General features: G+C 42.3%; 1 protein-coding gene across 1 annotated transcript in view; it reads right to left on the minus strand.

Moving 5' to 3' along the window:
• The window catches only part of focad (focadhesin), a 97,317-nt gene that overhangs the window by 78,757 nt on the left and 6,060 nt on the right, over positions 1 to 12,500 (minus strand). Inside the window, 1 exon segment of the mRNA XM_048236180.1 lies at positions 12,369 to 12,467. Coding sequence (XP_048092137.1) covers positions 12,369 to 12,467 — 99 coding nt within the window.

Genomic DNA, 12,500 nt, shown 5'->3' on the forward strand with positions numbered 1-12,500 from the left:
AGGCTGCACCGCTGACTAAAGCTGCATGACTGTGTGTGTGTGTGTGCATGTGTGCATGTGTGTGTGTTCTAGTTCACTCAGCTCTACTCCTGAGTCTTAAGAGACTACTGCTAAAGAAGCCACTCAAGGCTGCACCGCTGACTAAAGCTGCATGACTGTGTGTGTGTGTGTGCATGTGTGTGTTCTAGTTCACTCAGCTCTACTCCTGAGTCTTAAGAGACTACTGCTAAAGAAGCCACTCAAGGCTGCACCGCTGACTAAAGTTACATGACTGTGTGTATGTGTGTGTGTGCGTGTGTGCATGTGTGTGTGTATGTGTGTGTGTGCATGTGTGCATGTGTGTGTGTTCTAGTTCACTCAGCTCTACTCCTGAGTCTTAAGAGACTACTGCTAAAGAAGCCACTCAAGGCTGCACCGCTGACTAAAGCTGCATGACTGTGTGTGTGTGTGTGCATGTGTTTGGGTGTGTGTATGTTTGTGTGTGTGTGTGCGTGTGTGTGTGTGTGCGTTTGCGTGTGTGTGTGCATGTGTGTTTGTGCATGTGTGTGTGTGCGTGTGTGCGTAGTGTGTGTGTATGTGTGTGTATGCATGTGTGCATGTGTGTGTGTTCTAGTTCACTCAGCTCTACTCCTGAGTCTTAAGAGACTACTGCTAAAGAAGCCACTCAAGGCTGCACCGCTGACTAAAGCTGCATGACTGTGTGTGTGTGTGTGTGTGTGTGTGTGTGTGCCACTCAAGGCTGCACCGCTGACTAAAGTTACATGACTGTGTGTATGTGTGTGTTTGTGTGTGCGTGTGCGCATGCTCGTGTGTGTGCGTGTGTGTTTTTGACACAGCTGAGCTGACTAAAGCTGCATGACTTTGCTCTAAGTGTCTCTAAGAGCTGCAAAACAAACGCAAGGGATCTCAGATCTAAAACATGTGTGTACATACACACACACACACACACACACAGAGCCTCTTGCAGACAAAACAGAGAGGTCAGGGCTCTTTTGTTGTTACTGCAGCAAGAGTTTAGAGCAGATAGTTTACACTTCGTTATCAGTCACTTAGGCCCCGCCCCGTCCACACGCAGACGCTTAGTTATCAATGTCACTTAGGCCCCGCCCACACGGAGACGCTTTTTGGGTTAAACGCAGAGGTTTTGCATCGTCTTGGCCAATCGTCCAAACGAATCCTGTAAACGCACTGCCCGAAACCGCACTTTTTTGAAACCTGGTCCCATGGTGGAAAAATCTGAAACCGTAGCCCTTGCGAGTTCGTTTGGACGGTGAAACCGCATACTTGTGTATTGATGATGTCATCGCCACACCTCAGCTGCCCTGGACTTGCCTAGTATTGCCTAACAATACTAGTTTTCATACATGACATTACCTACGATTACACTCCGTAAGATAAATATCACAACTGATGCTGCGCAGCGCCAATAGCTTATCATGACTTGGTGGACTGAACACTGTTTTTCCCAGTGTTTTCTTAATGCATTCTAGCTAATGTCAGTGACGCGAGAGAATTAGTCAGAAGTTATTAGGGAAGTGCGGTGTAAGTTTAAATTAATTTGTGCATAGTGCCGGTTTAAAAATATATTTAAATAAATGCATTCATAGTCTAGTGAAGTCAGATATGAGCATACAAAGACGCTTAGAACTCATGTTAAGCCTATGGTAGATGCGCACTAAATGCGAATGCGAGATTTGATGCAGGCAAAAGTATCGACAGTTACTAACGAAGGTATTATAGCAGTATTATAAATGTGGCGACGGAATAGCCTAGAACTTGGGTAGGCCTAGCGTTTATTAGCCTATGCACTTGCGGTGATAGCCAAAACTAATGTGAATCGTGGACTATCCTACAACCAAAGAAAGTAAAGGAGATTATTTGTACCTGCGTTAGCCAAATAAAGGACGGGACAGCACCCTATACAAACCGTAAAAATGAAGTTTATTAGTTTTACAGTTGACAGTTCACTATCAGTCCACACAACACACATTGTGGTTTCCTTGCACTAGCCATTTTCGTCGTAGCCTACGCTGTCTGTTTGTATGGCCTACAGCGCACAAGCTTTGGTCAATTTCTGTAACAGAAACAGTGCCACCTATAGGCCTGGGATATGAAGTAACGTGTTGAGTTGTGTTGAGATGGATCCGTTTGGACGCAAATATTCTTGATGCGGTTCCAGGGAAGACGGAGGAAAAAAAGATCGGTTTGGTACGTGTGGACTAGGCCTAAGGGTTAAAGGACCAGCATGTAGGAAATAATGGAAAATAAATTGAGTTATCAGTGTCTGAGTGCTGCTCCTGTATGCATGCATATGTGTGTGTGTGTGAGCACAGCTACAGTGCAACCGGAAAGTTTTCAGACCCTTTCAAGTTTTCCACATTTTGTTATTTTTCAGACAGGTCTTAAAATGGATTCAATTAATTTCTCATCAATCTACACACAATACTCCCAACACTCCACAACAAATCAGGTGTTTGGAGTGTTTCATAAATTTTAAAAAATAAAAATAAATAAATATTCCATTTACATAAGTATTCAGACCCTTTGTTATGACGCTTGCAATTGAGCTCTGGTGCATCCTACTTCTATCAATGGTCCTTGCGATGCTTCTACAACTTGATTGGAGTCCACCTGTGCCTAAATGACTTCACTGGACAGTATTAGGAGAGGCACACATCTCTTTATATACAGTCTCACAGATCTGGGGAAGGATACAAGTACAATTCTGCAGCATTGAAAGTGCCCAAGTGCACGGTAGCCTCAATCATTCTCAAATTGATGATTTGTCTGATGAAACAAAGACTGAACTATTTGGCCACAATTCCCAACACTGTGTGTGGAACAAACCAGGCACTAAGCTGCACTGATGTTTGTCCTTCTTTATGCTTCTCTCATCCTCTCAAAGGAACTCTGGATCTCATTCATAGTGACCATTGGGACCTTGGTTACCTGTCTGACCAAGGCCCTTCGTCCCGGATTACTCAATTTGGCTGAGCGGCCAGATCTAGGAAGACTGTTGGTTGTTCCAAACTTTTCCAGTTGAGAATAATGGAGGCTACCATGCTCTTGGGCACTTTTTAATGCTGCAGAATCTTTTTTGTATCCTTGCCCAGATCTGTGTCTTTACACAACCCTGTCTCGCAGGTCTACGGACAATTGTCTCGACTTTAAGGCTTGGTTTTCGCTCTGACATACACCATCAACTGTGGGACCTTCTATAAAGAGATGTGTGCCTCTCCTAATAAATTCCAGTGAAGTCATTTAGGCACAGGTGGACTCCAATCAAGTTGTAGAAGCATCTCAAGGACCACTGATAGAAGAAGGATGCAGCAGAGCTCAATTGCAAGCGTCATAACAAAGGGTCTGAATACTTATGTACATGGAATATTTCAGTCTTTTATTTTTTATAAATTTACAAAACACTCCAAACACCTAATTTGTTGTGGAGTGTTGCAGTATTGTGTTTAGATTGATGAGGAAAAAAAAACGAATTGAATCCATTTCAAGATGAGTCTGAAATATAACAAAATGCAGAAAACTTGAAAGGGACTGAATACTTTCCGGTTGCACTGTATGGGTGTTGTTTTGAGTGTTTGGATGATTTTGAGAGTGTGCGTGCGTGCGTGCGTGTGTGTGTACCCTGAGAGAAGGATTACCAGAGGTCCTGTGGAACATCACTCACCATCATAAACGGAACAGCCTTGCCCCACTGTCTGCGTCAACTACCACCTGTCTATCAAACCACACACACACACACAGAGATGGCACCATTGTCTGTCCTAACTCTCTCGCTCTCTCACACACACACACCTCCCTACCATCTCCACATTAATCCATCTCTCTCTGGTGTGTGTAAGTGTATTTAACTGAGTTTGAGTGTGTGTGTGTGTGTGTGTAGAGCCATCCATCAGTAGACAGACGGGTCATTAACCTCTGGGCCAGACAATGGCCAACACACCGTCTGTCTCTTCTGTGACCTTCTACCCGACACACACACACACAAACTCCAGTGGCAAGTTCAAACACAGCAGCCCAGTCCACTACATGAGTAAGTGTGTGTTGTGCATGTGTGGTGCATGTATAAGTAAGTATAAGTATAAGTATATATAAGTATATACTCTTTTGATCCCGTGAGGGAAATTTGGTCTCTGCATTTATCCCAATCCGTGAATTAGTGAAACACACTCAGCACACAGTGAACACACAGTGAGGTGAAGCACACACTAATCCCGGCACAGTGAGCTGCCTGCAACAACAGCGGCGCTCGGGGAGCAGTGAGGGGTTAGGTGCCTTGCTCAAGGGCACTTCAGCCGTGCCTACTGGTCGGGGTTCGAACTAGCAACCCTCCGGTTACAAGTCTGAAGCACTAACCAGTAGGCCACGGCTGCCCCCATGTGTGTGTGTGTGTGTGTGTGTGTGTGTGTGTGTGTGTGTGTGTGTGTGTGTGTGTGTGTGTGTGTGTGTGTGTGTGTGAGTGTGTGTGGTGCATGTGTGTGTGTGTGTGGTGCATGTGTGTGTGTGTGTGTGTGTGTGTGTGTGTGTTCTTACGACTTGTTAACATTAGCATTTGTCTTCAGTATTGTTCCTAAATTAAGTGTGTGTGCCCAAACAATGTGTATGTGTGTGCTTATACCGCGTGTCAGATTGTGTGTGCCCATATTGTGTGTATGAGTGTGTGTGCCTATATAGTGTGTGTGCGTGTGCGCGTGTGTGTGTGTGTGTGTGTGTGTGTGTGTGTGTGTGTGTGTGTGTGCTGTGTGTGTGTGTGTGTGTGTTTTGTCGCTAGCGTGATCAGATGGTGTGTGTGGATGCTGAGGGCTTCCCTTCCTGCATCTGGTCCACGCCATTCAGCTGGGGAGGCTGGAGTGGCTTAGTGACACCACAGCAGATTGGGGAGTGTGTGGAGTGTGTGTGTGTATGTGTGTGTGTGTGTGTGTGGAGTGTGTGTGTGTGGAAGGGGGGCAGCAGACGGTTACTATGGGCACCAGCGGGTACCCCCACATTAATCCTGACGTCTCCCCAACACACACACACACACACACACGCACACACACACACACACACCGCCTGTGCCAAGCAGCAGGGCACCACAATCGTCTGAGCCATTCATCTCGTCTCTAGGGGAGAAAAGGGGGGGAGAGAGAGAGAGAGAGAGAGAGAGAGAGAGAGGGAGGGAGTGAGAGGGAGAGGGAGAGAGAGAGAAGGGGAGGGAGTGAGAGAGAGAGAGGGAAAGGGGAGGAGAGTGACAGATGCAGACATACAGAGAAAAGGAGAGAGACAGAAAAGATCAATAGAGGACTACAAGGAGAAAGGGAGGAAGAAAGGAAAGCAAGTGAAAAGAAACAAGGAAGAACTACAAAGACAGAGGGAGGTGAAGAGAGAGAGAGAGAGACAAGGAGAGAGAGAAAGCAAAGAGAAAAGGGGAGAGAAAGAGAGGAAGAAGACAGAGAGAGAGAGAAAGAGATAGCATGACAGAAAGGGGGGAAGAATGATAGAGAAAGAGGAGAGAGAAAGATCGGAAGAGAAAGAGAAGAAGGACAGAGAGAGACTGAAGCCTGTACTATATACCTCTCATCAAAAACAGTGCTGACAGACTACATCTAGCGGAGCTAAGAGTTAGCATCCTCACTAATAATGCCCATCTCTGGGAAGCTAAGAGTTAGCATCCTCAGTACTGATGCCCATCTCTGGGAAGCTAAGAGTTAGCATCCTCACTAATAATGCCCATCTCTGGTGGAGCTAAGAGTTAGCATCCTCACTAATAATGCCCATCTCTGTGAAGCTAAGAGTTAGCATCCTCATGACTGATGCCCATCTCTGGGAAGCTAAGAGTTAGCATCCTCATGACTGATGCCCATCTCTGGTGGAGCTAAGAGTTAGCATCCTCACTAATAATGCCCATCTCTGGTGAAGCTAAGAGTTAGCATCCTCACTAATAATGCCCATCTCTGGTGGAGCTAAGAGTTAGCATCCTCACTAATAATGCCCATCTCTGGTGGAGCTAAGAGTTAGCATCCTCAGTACTGATGCCCATCTCTGTGAAGCTAAGAGTTAGCATCCTCACTAATAATGCCCATCTCTGGTGGAGCTAAGAGTTAGCATCCTCACTAATAATGCCCATCTCTGTGAAGCTAAGAGTTAGCATCCTCAGTACTGATGTCCATCTCTGTGAAGCTAAGAGTTAGCATCCTCACTAATAATGCCCATCTCTGTGAAGCTAAGAGTTAGCATCCTCAGTACAGATGTCCATCTCTGGCGGCACTTCAAGGCATTTCCTGCAGTTGGCGAGAGCCATTGCCATGGCAACATTTCAGAGAGTGGGGCCAGGTCTGTACATGGAGGTGATGAACTTTTCACCCTGCCTGTGTGTGTGTGTGTGTGTGTGTCTGTGTGTTAACTGTATGACTTCAGCCTCTTTCTATTACACAAACACCCAGTTTGCCCCTGTGAACTCAGAGAGTGAGATTAGATCAGCGCTCTGTCTTTTAGCCTTAAGGGCACATCAGAAGTAACTGACACACACACACACACACACACACATACACACACACTGAATGGCTGATCTGATACAGAAGTGAACAGTTAAAACTAAGTAAGTTAGTTAGACCACAGTGCAAGAGGCTCTGATCCACCCCAGCCTCAGGGCTCTCTGTGTGTGTGTGGTGTGTGTGTGGTGTGTGTGTGTGTGTGTGGTGTGTGTGTGTTCCTCACCTGATGGAGTAAGGACAGGTAAACGCTGATGTGTGGTGTGTGTGTGCAGTGGTGCCGGCAGGCGTAATCCTGTATGCACTGTGCGTAAAATTTTTTCACAGCTTTATTTGTGAAATAGTCCAATATTAGCCTACAACAATAAAACAAACTTGTGTGACAACTAGCCTATATTTGACTCATGTGCAATCTGAATATTGGCATTATTCCGAATAAAACCGGAATATGGTGTGCATGAAAACCATAGACTATAAAATATGAAAACGTAGCATTGTCATGACATGATAACGATTGACCTGTGGCGGTTTTCGGGCGTGGCTTTGGATGGGTCAATTCTGCTTTAAAAACCTAACGCTCAAAAACACAACGTTCCATTCATTCATAGGATAATAGCCTAAATCATTCAGTCATGAAAAGAAAACAACAGCAGCAGCTTAATATTTTTCAGGCGTTTAACCGTAACGTTAAAAGCAGTGATGCTGACACTGACAGCAGTGAAAGACTGTCCTCTACGGTCACGGTCTACACTTGTTTAAAATGTTGAACTGTTTGCTTACCTCTGTAGGCTTATTTAAAAAAAAAAAAAACACTGTTTGGAACAGGGATTCAGTTAATGCGTAGAGCAGAGGTTCTCAACCTTTTTGGGGCTAAGGCACGTCATGACGAGTCGGGTTGGTGCGGGTGTTAAAAGTCCTTGACTGTGCGTAGGCCTATGCCTATCATCTAAAAGTTTGGGACAACCAAAACAGCAGTGCAATGTATTTAGAGTGTTGTGAGCAAATCCTGATTGTTAGTAAGTTACCGTAACTGTGTTTTTCTCTCGTAAATCGCAACATAAACTCACTGGTTTATTTTTTATTTTCTTTCCCTTTTTCGCGGGTTGGGCAGTGAAGTTATAATACGCATAAGGTATGTTCCCCTAATTTGACGTTATAATGCCCATAAGGTATGTTCCCCTAATTTGACGTTATAATGCGCATAAGGTATGTTCCCCTAATTTGACGTTATAATGCGCATAAGGTATGTTCCCCTAATTTGACGTTATAATGCGCATAAGGTATGTTCCCCTAATTTGACGTTATAATGCGCATAAGGTATGTTCCCCTAATTTGACGTTATAATGCGCATAAGGTAGCTTATGTTCCCCTAATTTGAAGTTATAATGCGCATAAGGTATGTTCCCCTAATTTGACGTTATAATGCGCATAAGGTATGTTCCCCTAATTTGACGTTATAATGCGCATAAGGTATGTTCCCCTAATTTGACGTTATAATGCGCATAAGGTATGTTCCCCTAATTTGACGTTATAATGCCCATAAGGTATGTTCCCCTAATTTGAAGTTATAATGCCCATAAGGTAGCTTATGTTCCCCTAATTTGAAGTTATAATGCGCATAAGGTATGTTCCCCTAATTTGACGTTATAATGCGCATAAGGTATGTTCCCCTAATTTGAAGTTATAATGCGCATAAGGTATGTTCACCTAATTTGAAGTTATAATGCGCATAAGGTATGTTCCCCTAATTTGAAGTTATAATGCGCATAAGGTAGCCTATGTTCCCCTAATTTGACGTTATAATGCGCATAAGGTATGTTCCCCTAATTTGAAGTTATAATGCGCATAAGGTATGTTCCCCTAATTTGAAGTTATAATACGCATAAGGTATGTTCCCCTAATTTGAAGTTATAATGCGCATAAGGTATGTTCCCCTAATTTGACGTTATAATACGCATAAGGTATGTTCCCCTAATTTGAAGTTATAATGCGCATAAGGTATGTTCCCCTAATTTGAAGTTATAATGCGCATAAGGTATGTTCCCCTAATTTGAAGTTATAATGCGCATAAGGTATGTTCCCCTAATTTGAAGTTATAATGCGCATAAGGTATGTTCCCCTAATTTGAAGTTATAATGCGATAAGGTATGTTCCCTAATTTGAAGTTATAATGCCATAAGGTAGCCTATGTTCCCCCTAATTTGAAGTTATAATGCCCACAAGGTATGTTCCCCTAATTTGAAGTTATAATAATGATAAGGTATGTTCCCCTAATTTGACGTTATAATGCGATAAGGTATGTTCCCCTAATTTGAGCTATAATGCGATAAGGTATGTTCCCCTAATTTGAAGTTATAATCCCCTTAATTTGCGATAAGGTATGTTCCCTAATTTGACGTTATAATGCGCATAAGGTATGTTCCCCTAATTTGACGTTATAATGCGCATAAGGTATGTTCCCCTAATTTGAAGTTATAATGCGCATAAGGTATGTTCCCCTAATTTGAAGTTATAATGCGCATAAGGTATGTTCCCCTAATTTGAAGTTATAATGCGCATAAGGTATGTTCCCCTAATTTGAAGTTATAATAAATGATAAGGTATGTTCCCCTAATTTGAAGTTATAATGCCGATAAGGTATGTTCCCCTAATTTGAAGTTATAATGACAAGGTATGTTCCCCTAATTTGAAGTTATAATGCCCATAAGGTAGCCTATGTTCCCCCTAATTTGAAGTTATAAGGTATGTTCCCCTAATTTGAAGGTAGGTATGTTCCCTAATTTGAAGTTATAATAAGGTAGCCTATGTTCATAAGGTATGTTCCCCTAATTTGAAGTTATAATGCCCATAAGGTATGTTCCCCTAATTTGACAAGGTATGTTATAATTTGACGCATAAGGTAGCCTATGTTCCCCTAATTTGAAGTTATAATGCGATAAGGTATGTTCCCCCTAATTTGAAGTTATAATGCCCATAAGGGTATGTTCCCCTAATTTGAAGTTATAATAATGCGATAAGGTATGTTCCCCTAATTTGAAGTTATAATGCGCATAAGGTATGTTCCCCTAATTTGAAGTTATAATGCCCATAAGGTATGTTCCCTAATTTGAAGTTATAATGCGACAAGGTATGTTCCCTAATTTGAAGTTATAATGCCCATAAGGTATGTTCCCCTAATTTGAAGTTATAATGCCCATAAGGTATGTTCCCCTAATTTGAAGTTATAATGCCCATAAGGTATGTTCCCCTAATTTGAAGTTATAATGCCCATAAGGTATGTTCCCCTAATTTGAAGTTATAATACGCATAAGGTATGTTCCCCTAATTTGAAGTTATAATGCGCATAAGGTATGTTCCCCTAATTTGAAGTTATAATGCGCATAAGGTATGTTCCCCTAATTTGAAGTTATAATGCGCATAAGGTATGTTCCCCTAATTTGAAGTTATAATGCGCATAAGGTATGTTCACCTAATTTGAAGTTATAATGCGCATAAGGTATGTTCCCCTAATTTGAAGTTATAATGCCCATAAGGTATGTTCCCCTAATTTGAAGTTATAATGCCCATAAGGTATGTTCCCCTAATTTGAAGTTATAACGCGATAAGGTATGTCTCCCTAATAGTTATATAAGGTATGTTCACCTAATTTGAAGTTATAATGCATAAAGGTATGTTCCCCTAATTTGAAGTTATAATGCGCATAAGGTAGCCTATGTTCCCCTAATTTGAAGTTATAATGCCCATAAGGTAGCCTATGTTCACCTAATTTGAAGTTATAATGCGCATAAGGTATGTTCCCCTAATTTGAAGTTATAATGCGCATAAGGTAGCCTATGTTCACCTAATTTGAACGTTATAATGCGCATAAGGTATGTTCCCCTAATTTGAAGTTATAATGCGCATAAGGTAGCCTATGTTCCCCTAATTTGAAGTTATAATGCCCATAAGGTATGTTCCCCTAATTTGAAGTTATAATACGCATAAGGTATGTTCCCCTAATTTGAAGTTATAATGCGCATAAGGTATGTTCCCCTAATTTGAAGTTATAATGCGCATAAGGTAGCCTATGTTCACCTAATTTGAAGTTATAATGCGCATAAGGTAGCCTATGTTCACCTAATTTGAAGTTATAATGCCCATAAGGTATGTTCACCTAATTTGAAGTTATAATGCGCATAAGGTATGTTCCCCTAATTTGAAGTTATAATGCGCATAAGGTAGCCTATGTTCACCTAATTTGAAGTTATAATGCGCATAAGGTATGTTCCCCTAATTTGAAGTTATAATGCGCATAAGGTATGTTCCCCTAATTTGAAGTTATAATGCGCATAAGGTATGTTCACCTAATTTGAAGTTATAATGCGCATAAGGTATGTTCCCCTAATTTGAAGTTATAATGCGCATAAGGTAGCCTATGTTCACCTAATTTGAAGTTATATAATGATAATGTATGTTCCCTAATAAGGTAGCCTATGTTCACCTAATTTGAAGTTATAATGCCCATGTTTCCCCTAATTTGAAGGTAGCCTATGTTCACCTAATTTGAAGTTATAATGCGCATAAGGTATGTTCCCCTAATTTGAAGTTATAATGCGCATAAGGTAGCCTATGTTCACCTAATTTGAAGTTATAATGCGCATAAGGTATGTTCCCCTAATTTGAAGTTATAATGTATGTTCATAAAGGTATGTTCCCCTAATTTGAAGTTATAATGCATAAGGTATAAGGTTATAAGCCTATGTTCCCCCTAATTTGAAGTTATAATGAAGATAAGGTATGTTCCCTAATTTGAAGTTATAATGCGCATAAGGTATGTTCCCCTAATTTGAAGTTATAATGCGCATAAGGTATGTTCCCCTAATTTGAAGTTATAATGCGCATAAGGTAGCCTATGTTCCCCTAATTTGAAGTTATAATGCGCATAAGGTATGTTCCCCTAATTTGAAGTTATAATGCGCATAAGGTATGTTCACCTAATTTGAGCCAGAGCCGCTTGCTTTGTAAAGGTATTTCTGTCCTTTCCAAACTGCGCTAAAAGTGTGTTTAGCAACCAGAATTTTTAAAAAATCCCGGGAGAGAAATCTCCCTCATCCCAGAACTTTTAAAAAGCGTGAAACCCCTATAAGCCCACGTAACCTACAGCCAGTGTTGTAAAACAGCAGTTTAGGGCTGTAGGGCTATATCATGCAGTAAGCTATTTGATAAGGAATGACATGGGTAGGTTGACGTGATTAAGAGGGGCTTTTTTTTTATTAGGCTCAATAAGGAGAGACTAGCCTACATTTACCAAAGCATAAAATTTGTTAAATAAGGGTATCTTTTTTTTGGGGGGGGGCCAACGATTACTATGGAATACAACCCTAGCGGCGCCCCTGTGTGTGTGTGTGTGTGTGTGTGTGTGTGTGTGGTGTGTGTGTATCTGCGTGTGTGGTGTGTGTGTGTGTGCGTGCGTATGGTGTGTGTGTGTGTGTGTGTGTGGTGTGTGTGTGTGTGTGTGTGTGTGGTGTGTGCATGTGTGTGCGTGTGTGTGTGTGTGTGTGTGTGTGTGGTGTGTGTGTGTGTGTGTGCGTGCGGTGTGTGTGTGTGTGGTGTGGTGCGTGTGTGTGTGTGTGTGTGCATGTGTGTGTGTGTGTGTGCATGTGTGTGTGCATGTGTGTGTGTGTGTGTGTGGTGTGTGCATGTGTGTGTGTGTGTGTTCTCCTCACCTGATGGAGTATGGACAAGTAAACGCTAATGTGTGGTGTGTGTGTGTATGTGTGTGTGTTTCTGGGTGTGTGTGTGTGTGTTCTCCTCACCTGATGGAGTATGGACAGGTAAACGCTGATGTGTGTGGTGTGTGTGTGTGTGTGTGTGTGTGTGTGTGTGTGTGTGTGTTCTCCTCACCTGATGGAGTATGGACAGGTAAACGCTGCTCCTCTGTCTCTCTGGGTGAGCTGCAGCTGAAGCAGACTAGACACCACCTTCATCAGACCCTGGACATTCCTGACAGGGCACACACACACACACACACACACA

Source organism: Alosa alosa, chromosome 24 (genome assembly GCF_017589495.1).
Source record: "Alosa alosa isolate M-15738 ecotype Scorff River chromosome 24, AALO_Geno_1.1, whole genome shotgun sequence".
NCBI lineage: Eukaryota > Metazoa > Chordata > Actinopteri > Clupeiformes > Clupeidae > Alosa > Alosa alosa.